Source organism: Dasypus novemcinctus, chromosome 18 (genome assembly GCF_030445035.2).
Source record: "Dasypus novemcinctus isolate mDasNov1 chromosome 18, mDasNov1.1.hap2, whole genome shotgun sequence".
Lineage (NCBI taxonomy): Eukaryota > Metazoa > Chordata > Mammalia > Cingulata > Dasypodidae > Dasypus > Dasypus novemcinctus.
Genome location: NC_080690.1, coordinates 3,877,441 through 3,890,930, shown reverse-complemented (window position 1 = coordinate 3,890,930; position 13,490 = coordinate 3,877,441). Strand labels below are relative to the sequence as shown.

General features: G+C 47.8%; 1 protein-coding gene across 1 annotated transcript; it reads left to right on the top strand.

Annotated features, from left to right (window-relative positions):
* The first annotated feature begins 43 nt into the window (after nucleotides 1-43).
* On the top strand, nucleotides 44-11,228 carry COX4I1 (cytochrome c oxidase subunit 4I1). The gene is made up of 5 exons (XM_004478021.4): nucleotides 44-190; nucleotides 1,317-1,390; nucleotides 7,598-7,765; nucleotides 10,021-10,152; nucleotides 10,968-11,228. The coding sequence occupies exons 2-5, from the start codon at nucleotides 1,318-1,320 to the stop codon at nucleotides 11,102-11,104; spliced, it is 510 nt and encodes a 169-aa protein (XP_004478078.2). The 5' UTR covers nucleotides 44-190; nucleotide 1,317; the 3' UTR covers nucleotides 11,105-11,228.
* Nucleotides 11,229-13,490: the final 2,262 nt, after the last annotated feature.

Below are 13,490 nucleotides of genomic sequence, written 5' to 3'. Positions count from 1 at the left end.
CCCCGCGCGCCTTTTTACGACGCCCGCCTCGCTCTCTGCCTGCCACTCACAATGACCTCCAGAGCGGCAGGGCGCGGGGCGGAGTCTTCCGCGATCCCGTGGTGCCCCGCGGCGCGGCCTCGCTCTCTTCCGGTCGCGGGCAGCCGGGGTGTAAAGGGTGGTCGCGGTGGGAAGCGGCGGGCGGCGGCAGGTGAGGCTGGGGGGCGGCGCGTGCCGCGCGGAAAGGCTGGGGAGGGTCCGGGGCGAGGAGCCCCGAGCGTCGAGCCCGCGGCCTGGCGGCTCGGGACTTAGCGGGAGGCGGCGGCCGGGCCTCGCAGCCCGGTGACATTGAGGCCCGCCCGCGGGGGCTGCGGGCTCGGGGGGCCGCCGGGACACGGCCTTGGAGCCGCCTGGAAGCGCCGGCCCGCTTTGCACCTACCATGCCGCGGCCCCCGCGCGGGCGCCGGCCTCTGACCTTGGAGCGCCCGCTGGCCCAGGGCGCGGGCCCGCGAGCAGGAGGTTCCCGGGGCTGCACCTGCAATCCCGGCCGAAATCCCCAAACGCTGTCTGCAGTACCGCTCCTCATTTAACGGAGAGACGCTCCGCTTACGGGCCTGGGAGGCGCCCAGTGTCAGCCTACGCAAAAGCCAGGCCCGAGGAGAAAAGGAGCGAGTTGGGTCCTGACGTCGTGATTCTGTTTACGCTGCCCCGGTGGGCGTATTTCCCGAATGTGTTCGGAATTCTTTTCATCGTCTACAGCCCTCTAAAGGGTGCACTTTTTAAAGGGGGATGGGTCGGGTGAGTTGGGCCTGAGTGACAAAGGGCCCAGGTGAGAGGTGGGTCATCCAGGACACCCGCTGACTGGAGGGATTGGACGTGGAAAGAGGCCGTGTTTGCAGCCTTTCTTCCTGCCTGCGATTTCCAATCCTGTGTACATACTTGGTTTTTAACAAATACTCAGTTGAATGTAATGCATGCCAGTACCTGTGAGATTACCATTTTCCCCAAAGAACAGAACCCATCATGGCAACACAGCACTAATGATTTCTAGCTTTTTCAGAATTTCTTGTTAAAATTATTTTCTCCTTGATACATCATTACACTTGGTTTGTAATGAATCTCAGTGAAAACATGCTGACTGCTACGTAAAATCTTAATGTAAATTATTTTGTGAATTGTGAGTCAGTAACGAAGAATAACTCATTTATATCAAGGAGAAGCAGAAAAATGAAAGAATCTCTTCAACTTCCAAAATGCACTGAGGCAAAAGGAAGACTCATCCCTAGTAGGAGTTTGCTGTCGTTCGTGGAGAAAAGGCATATGTTTTTGTCTTTCAGAATGTTGACCACCAGAGTGTTTAGCCTAATTGGCAAGCGAGCAATTTCCACCTCAGTGTGTGCGCGAGCACATGGTAAGTGCAACTTTTACTGTGTTTTTTTTTTTTTAAGTAGGTGCCTGGGATTGAACCCAGGACCTTATACCTGAGAAGCAGGTGCTCAACCACTGAGCTGTTCCTGTTCCCTTTTCCTGCTTTTAAATCGGAAGAACAAATTTCATTGTGCTCCCACTGTTTGTAAGGCCCTGTGGTGGGCACTGGAGTTTCAAACAAAAACGACTCAGATCCTGATCTTGCTTGCTGTTATTAACAGGGTATATAGTTCTAGCTTAAGTACTATACTTTAAGTCATACTGAATATTAGTCTGTGTCTTTGCTTATACTGATCCCCTTCCCTCTTCCTCCCCTCCCTGCCCATTATCTCAAGTTCAGCTCACATTTGACCCTGTCAAGAGATCTCTGCCACACTGGGCCTTAATCTTTTTTCTTTTTCATTTCCAAAACTCCCAACTATTGGTCTTCAGTACTGTTTACATTTTGGGCGGTGGAAATGAAAGAACTTAAGCTTCAAAGACCAAGCTGGGTTTTAATCTCATTTCCATCTTTTAAAAGCTGCTTCCATTTAGGAATCTCTTTCCTCACCTGAGATACACTGCCTGGCACTGAATCGGTTTAGTTTTGTCTTTATTGAACATCTTCTTTGTACCAGACAGACACTGAGTTAGGCACTGAGTAAAAGGAGTATGCCTTTTGGCCCCTTTCCAAGGATGCCTGGAATCTGGTGGCCTCGAGAGGAGAAGCATTTAGCCTGTCCTGGGGTTTGGGGAAGTTCTGGAGAAGCTCGACTTTGCTGAAAGACAAGAAGGTTTAACGTCAAACACAAGGGAGGAATGGCATTCCAGGCAGAGGGAAAAGCAAGCACAGGAACAAAAATCCGGATCAGCTTGGCAAGTTGCATGTTACTGAAGGGTCAGGGCACCTCTTGGTGGTGGACGCTAAGGTTGGAGAGGAAGGTTTATGTATCCGGGTGATTAGTAATCAGTTACTACCTTTACCTGTAACTGCTTTACTTGTGGGTTTCTCAGTGAGACTGTGTTCTTCAATTGACAATACTCTTTTCTCCAGGTCCCTTTGACTACCCAGAGTTCCCACTGTGGACAGATCATTTTAGTAAGAATAGTCTCGAGGTAACAGCTATTTAAATAAGTGGGTAATAAAGAAAAACTCCTTGTTTAATACATAGGAAAAAAAATACATTAAAAGTCCAGGAAATCATTTATGACAAAGGTACGTTTAGCTTTCAATTTGGTTTTATTGCTGTATGTCCTTAGCTGCTTTGTTTTGTTTGAAGGATAATTCACAGAAGTAAAATTGACCTTTTCTAGGTATACTGTTCCATGAATCTTGATCAGCTTACCTGGTTGTGTAACCACCACAGTCAGGACACAAAGATCTGTCACCCTAAAAAAGTTTTTCCATGGCCTTTTGTGGTCATTCCAAGCTTTTATAAGAAGCCATCTTAGTTCTCCTTAGAGAGTTATAATGGCCATTGTTTATTCGATGTGTTTTTGGTGGAGAAAGTAAATGAAGTTACACCCCCTCTGGAAGCTGTCCAGTGGCTTCTTGGTGTACCTAGAGGAAAGTCTACACCTGCCTTGTCTGCCTTTCTATCTTATACACTACTCAAGGAAAAGAAAACCAGCACCCAGCCCCTCTTCCCGTTGCTTACGCCCAGGGCCATACCTTGTTCTCTGATGGACCTGGGACCTCACTGGCACCTCCTGCCTCAGTTGCTGAGCTGTGGGTGGAAACCTCTTTAACATCATTCACCCTTTGTGCAAAGATTATTTCAGAATGCCCTTTCCTGACCCCTGTTCTAAAGGAGTTCCCTGTCATACGTCACCCTTACAGCACTGGCATGCTGTGGGTTTCCTTGTATATTTGTGTGTTATCAGCCTCTTGAAGCCAGGGACCCTGCTTGTCTCATTTGTTGTTGTATTTCCAGCTCATAGAAGGCAGGTGACAGATGAACTGCTGTCCACTAGACAGGTCATGCCCTTTAAATTTTTTTTTTTTGTAACTCTCAACTGTTTATTTCTACTTGTACAGTGAACCCTATTAATAATGCTATATACATTAAGCATCAGTTCCCATCCTCAGCCCACATTCTATCTCCTAGTAACCTGTACTCAAGAGTCTGCCTGCATGGGTTTACTCACGGTGTTTAGTTCATATTATGGAGACCATACAATATCCCTCTGTGTCTGGCTTATTTCATTCAGCATAGTATCCTCTAGGGTCATCCATGTTGTCTTGCATCCTGATTTCATTTCTTTTTACAGCTGACTGGTATGTCACTGTGTGTATGTACCACATTTTGTTTATCCATTCATTGCTTGGTGGGCACTTGGACTGGCTCCATATTTTAGCAGTTGTGAATAATGCGCTGTGAACATTGGTGAGCAAATGTCAGTTTGCGTCCTTGCTTTCAGTCTTTCAGAATATATTCCTAGTAATGGGATTCCCGGACCATATGGCAGTTCTACATTCAGCTTCCCAAGGAACCACCAAACTGCCTTCCACAGCGGCTGCACTGTTCTGCATTCCCACCAGCAGTGAGGGAGCGCTCCTGTTTCTCCACATCCTCTCCAGCACTTGCAGATTTCTTTAAAAACAAAAACAAAAGCAATGTCCATTCTGTTAAGTTGTGAAATGGTATCTCATTGTAGTTTTTTTTCCTGCATTTCCCTAATAACTAGTGATGCTGACCATTTTTTCATGAGCTTTTGGCCATTTGTATTTTTTCTTTGGAAAAATGTCTATTCAAGTCTTTTGCCCATTTTTAAAATATGGTTGCTTGTCTTTTTATCGTTGAGTTGTATAATCTCTTTATACAACATGGTTATCAAATCCTTATTGGATATGTGGTTTCCAAATATTTTCTTCCACTGAGTAGCTGTGTTTTTACTTTCTTGACAGTCTTTTGAAGAAAAAAATGTTTACGTTTGAAGCCCCATTTATCTATTTTTTCTTTTGTTGCTTGTGCTTTAAGGGTTTAAGAAGCTGCTGCCTACCCCAAGATCTTGAAGATGTTTTCCTACATTTTCTTCTAGGAGTTTTATGGTTGTAGCCTTTACATGTCGGTCCTTGATCCATTTCGAGTTCACTTCTGTGTCAGGTGTGAGATAAGTGTTCTCTCCTCATGGATGTGGATATCTAGTTCCAGCACCATTTGCTGAATACTGTTCTCACCCAGCTGGGTGGGCCTGACAGCCTTGTCAGAAATCACTTGATCATAGACGTGAAGCTCCATTTCTGAGTTCTCGATTCGGTTCCATTGGTCAGTCTGTCTGTTTTTATGTCAGTACTATGCTGTTTTCACCACTGTAGCTAAGAAATCTTTTTTCTCTTTTTGGCTCCCTCGTCTGTTTGCTCATTATTTTTGTTCATTGTTTTCTTTAGGAGGCATTGAGAACTGAACCTGGGACCTCCCGTGTGGGAGGTGGGCGCTCAACTCTTGAGCCACATCTGCTCCCCTAAGTAACATGTTTTAAAGTCAGGAAGTGTGAGTCCTCCAACTTTGTTCTTCTTTTTTAAGACATTTTTGACTATTTGGGCATGCTGTTTAATTTTTAACTTGTCATTTGTAAGAGTCATACATGAATACACAAATCTACTGTCAATATGAAATATCAAAACAATACAGAATACTGTCAGTAGTCACTGTTGTCAGGTTGGATATTTGTACAGTGAATCTTCTGATGGAGAGGAGAACTCAAACTCACCGGACTTTACCAGTGAAGGGCTCAATTAAAATTACCATCTAGGTCAAAGGTAGAAATGGGAACCGTTTGTTAGACCAGGAAGCAGGTGCTGCATTATCCTCTGCTTTTCCCCCATTTGCTGGGGAACAGACGTAGAGCTCGGAGAACCCCAGCCATGGTTGGCCACTTTGTTTTAGAAAATGCAGTTTTATGTTTAGGGTGCTCCAAGGTTATGAGAGTTGACATCAGTTTTTTGTTTTTGTTTTGAACTGCTTTAGTGAGATACAATTCCCCTAACAACCACCCGTTTAAAGGGTATAGTTCAATTGTTTTTAGTATATCCACAGAGTTGTGCAACCATCACCACAAAATTTTATAACATCCCTGCAGTTTATATCTCTTTTTAATAACTGATATGTAAGCTGAGAACTTTAAACCTTTTAGAGACTTTTTTGAGTGAACTTGATAATTTTCAATGTGATACCATTTTTTTTAAGGCTGTTTTAATGGAATTTTACAGTTTTAAAATTGGCAAGTAATCAGTCGTTTTCACCTCAAATCCTTTTGCAGATGAGGCTGAGTATAAATTTATAAGTATTCTACCCACTTGGCATGGCTGTGATAAGCAGCTAGAGAAATTGTACCAATTTATGTAGGACTTGATGTTTTATTTCACTGTTAATATGATTTAGGAGACTAAGCTGGGAGAGGTGAAACACTCTGCAGGTGCTTTCATATCTCCAGATGGATTTGGAACACAAAATGTTCTTGCAAATGTAGGTAAAATTGAAGTAGCAGCTTATGGCAGCAAGAAAATTCCGAATACAAATTGTTGGAACATCTTTCTTTTCTTTCTGAATTCTGCCCCCTCCCCCGCCCATGATATACAAGTACTTGCTCATTTGAAGACATGGAAACATTAATGACCACCTATGCTGACTCCTAATTCTTTACTGTTATTTTTAATTCAAATTCTCTACTCATGAGAAATGAGTTTGTTTCAAAATATTAAACTTGGGAAGTATTTGCCATTAAACAAATTGACAAAATTAGAACAAAGGTCCCCGTTTAGTCCACTTGTCTAGGACTTTTGGTGTGTTTCACTTGAGTATACAGACAGAATTTAGATTTTTTTTAAGAGAAAGGTAATGTTTGTATTCTGTTTGAATCACACGATTGCCTTTCCCTTTTGAGCACAGAGATCTACCTTGCTCTCTTTGTTGTAACGTGTTCCCTGCCATACACACATCCTCCTGATTCCCCTTCTTTGGCTCTTCATTTTTCTTTTTCTGTTTCTTTAAAATGCCAGAGCACTCATTTTCTGGTGTACTGTGTAATTTACACATTAGTTAGGTCTGTTGTATGTTTCTCACTTCTGGAATGTAAGCGTCTGAAGGCAGGAGTCTTTGAGAGTTCACTGATGATCCCAAATGGCTGTAACCAAGTCTGGCATAGCGTAGGTGCTTGATAAATAAAAAAACATGGCCGATGGCTCCAGTGAGGTACGTTTCTAAGCAGAGAGCATAATCTAAGTCAGCCCTTTAATGGACACAGGCTGGTCCCAGGTTTTTGCACCGTAAACAGTGCTCTAGTAAACATATTTTTGTATAGCTCTGCTTTTAATGTTTTTTTTTTCTTTTTTAAAGATTTATTATTTATTTATTTCTCTCCCCTCCCCTCCCCAGTTGTTTGCTCTCAGTCTCCATTCGCCACGTGTTCTTTTGTGACCACTTCTATACTTATCAGCAGCACGGGAATCTGTTTCTTTTTGTTGTGTCATCTTGTTGTGTCAGCTCTCCGTGTGTGCTGCGCCATTCCTGGGCAGGCTGCACTTTCTTTTGCGCTGGGTGGCTCTCCTTACGGGGTGCACTCCTTGCGCGTGGGGCTCCCCTACGCGGGGGACACCCCTGTGTGGCACGGCACTCCTTGTGCGCATCAGCACTGTGCATGGACCAGCTCCACACGGGTCAAGGAGGCTCAGGGTTTGAACCGTGGACCTCCCATGTGGTAGATGGATGCCCTAACCACTGGGCCAGGTCCACTTCCCTGCTTTTAATTTTGAACACATGCTTCCTTTATGAATTGTATATTGTTTTTGTTCTTCATTAGTTTGGATCACGCACGGAAGGACCTCCATTTGGTCCAGCCTCCAGGCCAGAGCAAGGAGTCCCTGAGAGCAGGGATTCCCTGCGGACTTAAAAGCCTTTTTATTGAAGAAAGTGGACCCTCAGGAGTTTCTTGGTGTCCGTAGTAGTTAGAGTGCCCCTGGCAGTTCTTTGGCTGTAATAGAATCTTCTCGTTAGCCCTCTGCCCTCTATCCTCCTTCTGCTATCTGGGGCTAGCCAGGCAAGTCTGCTCCCTTTTCTATGTAACTGTCCTTCAGTGGCCACATCCCCGAGATGACTGAAGTTTTCAGTATGCGTGCATACATAGGCTTATTTCTGTTCTTAGAAATAGCACCTCGGTTGTGGTTCTTAACTTAGGGATTTTAAATTATTTACCTGGTTTGTTCCTTTAGGAAGTGTCGTGAAGAGTGAAGACTTTGCTCTCCCAGCTTACGTCGACCGGCGTGACTATCCCCTGCCTGATGTGGCTCATGTCAAGCACCTTTCTGCCAGCCAGAAGGCCTTGAAAGAGAAGGAGAAGGCCTCCTGGAGCAGCCTCTCCATGGATGAGAAAGTTGAACGTGGGTGTCCAGTTTGGCATAATCTATTAGAGTGTCTTGAGTGTCATCTGCAGTTCTCATGTTGTCTCTAGCCTCTAGGGTGGGTCGGGTATGCACAGCCAGCTTTGCGGAGGGCAGTCTGGACAAGGTGGGGCTTCGCAGCATGGGAACCATTTTGAACATGAGGGCTGGGACGAACAGAAGGTGTGGATAGCTGTCTACTTGCTGCTTGTTTGGCTTTACATCCTGGATATATGAGGCATGCCTGCCTTCAAATTAAGTATAAAAATGCACTCCAGACCAACTAGAAGTGATGTTTTCTTTCTCTCTGTCTCTTTTCCTCAGGATAAAAAGTTGATTGAAAGAAGTTGGAGTAAGGATCCTTGGGTTCTCGTGACCTTGTGAAGGTCACTTAGCCAGTGACTTAACTGGTGACTGAGTTAGTCTGGGGTGGGGCTTAGGGATCTGTATACTTTACAGGCATTCCAGGTGAGTTTTACGGTTAGGCCAGGTTAGGAAATAGTGCCTTTAGGGATTACGTCAAGGGATTGTGTCGGAGGCCAAATGTGTAACCTGACCCTGCTGGCCAAAGGGATCGAAAAGAACAGTCTTCTAGTTGCTCTTTTTTTTTTTTATTTTTTATTTTTTTTTATTGATTATGTAAAAATATTACATTAACAAAATATGAGGTCCCATTCAACCCTACCACCCCCACCCCACCACTCCCCCAGCAACCCTCACTCCCATCATCATGACTCATCCATTGCACCTGGTAAGTACATCTCTGGGCATCTCTGCACCCCATGGTCAATGGTCCACATCATGGCCCACACTCTCCCCCATTCCATCCAGTGGGCCCTGGGAGGATTTACAATGTCCGGTGATTGCCCCTGAAGCACCATCCAGGGCAATTCCAAGTCCCAAAGGTGCCTCCACCTCTCATCTCTTCCTGCCATTCCCCATACCTTCTAGTTGCTCTTAAGATTATATAGGAAGTGAGTCTGCTTATGAGGATTTTCCCATGGCTTTGATGTGGCCCTTTTTTTTTTTTTTTTTCAGATGAAGATGGGGAACATTTGGTTTTGATTTACCTGCTTTCTTAATGAAAGATTAGGGAACAAGGTTTAGTCAGCAAGGACAATAAATGGTAATGCACCTGAATTCCAGAGACCAAAGAAGAAATTCATCCTGAGACTCTACTCTCTAGGTCACTCAGGGACATGTGGTCTTTTATTTTCCTTTGTCCTCTTATTCCTCCTCTGTCACGTGAGGTTTTTAGCCTCATGCCCTTACCAGGGGTGGTAAAATGGCAAGCCCCTAGCCAGGGGCCCGGCACTTTGGTTCTGACCCTTGCTCTGCCACTGACCAGGTAATACATTGGCTGAATCACTCTTCTCTCTGAAAGGAGGGGTCAGATTAGGCTACCTGCAGGGCCCCATGCGGTTCTAGAGAGTTCTTTTCCTGGTTGGGTTTCTTCTGCTTGCCACCCATCCTGACTTGACAGCCTGGCCTCGTAGTCACTGCCGCCAGTTCCGTTTCCTGACCACAGTTCCTGAGCCCCCAGCTGCCTGGCCTGCAGCACACGTGTGCACGGTGTGGGTCACCCCAAGGACTGGACGGCCTCGCAGCACTGCTCTCCGGAGCGTGGGGAGGAAGTGGAGCCTGGCAGGATGCGGACCTGGGAATTGATCCCGGGGCAGATCTGCAGCCTGGCTGCGGGCTAGGGCCTGAATAGGACGTGAAGCAGCCTCTCCAGGCATCTGTTCTCTCAGGCTTGTTTACTGTAAGTTACTAGAAGAGGATCTGCAAAAGAGTGTTACTGCTAGGTAGAGAAGGGGCATGAAAGTGATGTAATTAAATACAACCCTTACTGTAATTTAACAGAGAAATAATCTCATTGATGTTTTTTCACCCAAAGCACCACTACATGCATTTTTTTTCCCTTTTTCACTCCTAATTGTGTGTGTGTTTGCACCTATGTGCTTGTGTGTGTGTTATGGCCCTTAGGCCCTCATTGCCTTCCCAGCCTGGGATTTATCCCTCAGGTTGAGCACCGTGGAGGAGGTGCCCTTGGTCCGTGTGACTTCCCCTACTGAGATGGCTCCGTCATCTGTTTGCTCATGGTTTGTGGTCATCGTCCGCTCGTCTTCCTCAGGAGGCACCAGGAACTGGACGTGGGACCTTCCGTGTGGGAGGTGGACGCTCAACTGCTTGAGCCACATCTCCTCCCCCCACATAGCTTTTTTGCCTGCACAAGGCTGTTCCTTTTGTTCCAGTGTATCGCATGAAATTCAAGGAGAGCTTTGCGGAAATGAACAGAGGCACCAACGAGTGGAAGACGGTGGTGGGAGCCGCCCTGTTCTTCATTGGCTTCACTGGCCTCATCCTGATCTGGGAGAAGCACTATGGTGAGTCCAGAGGAAAGAAGGGGTGGAGGGAGTGTGCCTCGCAGGTGAGGACTCCTCAACCAACCAGGCCCAGGTTTAGTCCGGACGGCACCGCCCTCGGTGCCTGGGGCCGTGGGGCCGGCAGCAGGACCTCGGTTCCGGGAAGCTCGTGCTCACCTCACCCCGTGGCGGGGCTGCCGGCTAGTGGCCCAGGCTTGTCTGGTAGTGAGCACACTTCCTGCTTGGGGCAGCACACTGTTCTCGGTAGCAGTGTGTCTGCTCACCCCGGCGGTTTCCAGAGAGGGATTCAGGAGGTTAGACCATGGGGAAGGAACTGTCTCAGCTTCTACAGGATTGCAGCTCAGTAACCAGGCTCCGGTCATCAGATCTAGTAGATTCTGCCTAGACATGTTGGGGTTGCCTGCTCACTCCAGTGCGCTTCTCTGGGGTTCCCTCTGCCCGGCAGAAGAGGTATTTTCCCATTTTCAACAGGCCTCTTCCTGTCCTTGGGGTTCGCATGATGTGGATGCAGGTTAACAACAGACCCCGTTCCTAAATATTTTCTCTTTTCCCAAGTTGTGTTTGGTTGTCTTGTGCTCCATGCCTCTAGACCCTGCTGTCTAAATACTGTAGAGAAGATAGTTTTCCTTTAGCTTAATTATTTTATTACTAACTTTTTATGAACCAAGGAATAATTTAAATTCAGGAGTGGGTGGGTGGGAGATGACTTGGCTGCCAGGTTGCCAGTGTGTTGGGGAAGAGCTAACGCCTCCCACTGCTGGCTTAGAAGCACCTTGCCGAGCTGTCTTGCCTCATGAAACTGTTTTGGCCTGTAGTGTATGGCCCCATCCCGCACACCTTCGACGAAGACTGGGTGGCCAAGCAGACCAAGAGGATGCTCGACATGAAGGTCAGCCCAATCCAGGGCTTTTCCGCCAAGTGGGACTACGACAAGAATGAGTGGAAAAAATAAAAACCTGCTGTACGTTTATCTAAACCATAACTTTGTTCTGTCACTTCCATTCAACTCAACATACTTACTGGAAACTGCGATGTAAGACAGTAACGATGCTAATAAATTACCAATTTACTTGAAATCCTTTGTGATCAGTTCTTTGAAGATAATTCAGTGAAAGTGTTTGTTTGAAATATAGTAGACTTCTCCCAAGTGTCTTAAGTAAATGTATTTTGGATATAAGTGAAACAACACAAATCTTGCATCTTAAATTGTGGGAAGGGATAACGTGCCAAAAGTAAACAGAATTCAGGGTTCTTGACCAAGACTGCTCTTAGATGCCCCAGCACACACCAGGCACTTCAGGGTCACGAGGCCTCGCGTTGGACCCAGACCTGAGAGTGAGTCCAGGAGGAGGAACTGTAGAAACGAGCAGAAACCAGGCCCCGGCGCCGTCCTGACCCTGATTCATAGCAGTGCAACGCTTGGGATGCTTTCCCCTCGGCAGTTCTTAAACCTGGGTCATATCCAAGAGGATTGTGGGGGTGGGGAAAGGAAATATGCCCTGCCCTTGCCACCCCTCAGGCACGTGGGAAATATGGAATAGCCCAGAACTGTGTGGGGGGTGGGTAGTTGGTGTGTGGGATGCAGAAAGTTGATAAAAAATTTCTTTATTGGAGAATCATGGAGTCAGTTGAATATAAGCCATGAAGAAGGTTCACACTACAAATGCATCTCAAAGCAAACTAGTTCCAGAAGGAAGTGTGTAAGGGCAAGGGGAGAAGCTAATTTTGTACCATGATAATAGCCATTAATCCCCCAAGTTTGGCTGAGCCAGTCCTTGCGTTTGCTCCTCAGGGAGGCTGTCCACCCTTGTGCGCTGAGTCGAGTTGGGGGACACTGCTCCTGAAGAGACAGGCCTGTTGCTGCCACCGCAGCCCTGTTTGGGCTGATGGGGGAAGCGGGGTGCAGGTCATCCTGCCTCTTGTCTGTGTAGCTGCCAGCTGGCAGCCATCAGAGGGCTGGGGGAGGAACACACCAGGAACTGCTGCTGGTCAGATTTCCTGGAGTCCGTCCTCTTCCAAGCCCGCTCCATCTGCTGTGAAGCTTGGGACTGGAGAAAGGGGGAGGGCAGGTGCTGCCCTGAGAATATTTGCCTGAGGAGTGGGAATTGGAGGGAGCTGACCTGTGGCTTCACACGCATGCCAGCAGTCCTTTACTGGGTACCATTTGGGGCTTTGCACGTGACTTACATGAGGGTGAAATTCCATTAGAGTAGCCGTGGTCCTTTACTTCTGGGGCTCCTCGCCTCCCCCCCCAAGCTCATGCCGGTGGAGTGGGTGGCCACCAGCCAGCGCATGGCAGTGCGGGCTCCGGGGTCCCTGGTGGAGCTGGGTGGGGACTCGTTTCCCTCAGTCTGCTCAGTCGCTGGCTACTCGCAGGTTTTAATCTAAAAAGCAGTTGAGACGGCGGTTTAGCGAGCATTTTCCCGGTCTTAACAGCCTTCTGTTGCCCTGCCGTCACCTGCCTCCAAGCATCAGTCCCCTTAGGAGTCTGGAGACCCTGCATGGAGAAGCAGAGCCAATCCTTGAATGAAACCTTTGCAGGAAGAGAGCAGGAGCAATGGCCGGTGCCAAGGGCTCTTCACCCCGGCTGGTGGGTAGGAGTGAGGCCGGGGGGCGGGGGAGGAGAGCATGCCCTTCAGAAGCCCGCCTGGTACTAGAGGAAGGTCGGCCTTAGTGCTGTGACCAGAGAGGTTCCGGGGGGAGGGCTCGACCTAGAGTTTACAGGTAAGAGCGGGCTAAATACAGGCCCCGGCGGCAGCGTTTTCCCGTTGCTTTAGAATTGATGTGGTTCCCAGAGGCCCAGCTGACTTCCCTGGGAGGCCCTCCTTGCCTTCTGGGAAGACAGGAAATGCCAGGAACTGCAGGGCCCGGAGTCCTGCTTTGAGAACTGAGAATGGCCCCTGAGTGACCCCAAAGCCCAGCTCTGCCTCTGAACAAGGCCGTTTCAGCTCCTTCCCCCAAGGACGGCTCCTGTCATGAGGTGGGAGTGCTTAAACTGGACCATCCCTGGCTCTTCTGATGGGCACCTGCCCTGGGCAGGTGTTGTGCCAGGGGCTTCAGCTCTACTGTCTCACTTAATCCTCAGAACAGCCCCAAGAAGAAGGGGCTGTCCTCCCCGCGGGGGGCTGTCCTCCCCGCGGGGAGCTGAAAGCTCCAAGAGGCACTGTGGCAAAGCTGGTGAGTGGCGGACAGGATGCGAACCCTCTCACACAGGTCTCATTCCCAAACTTGGCCTTTACCGAGTCTCCTGGCCCCTGGGCGCTGCTCCTGGCTGTCTCCTCTTACCGCTGGAATTCTCACTTTCCCATCAGTTTCCAGATTCCCACATGTGACTATGG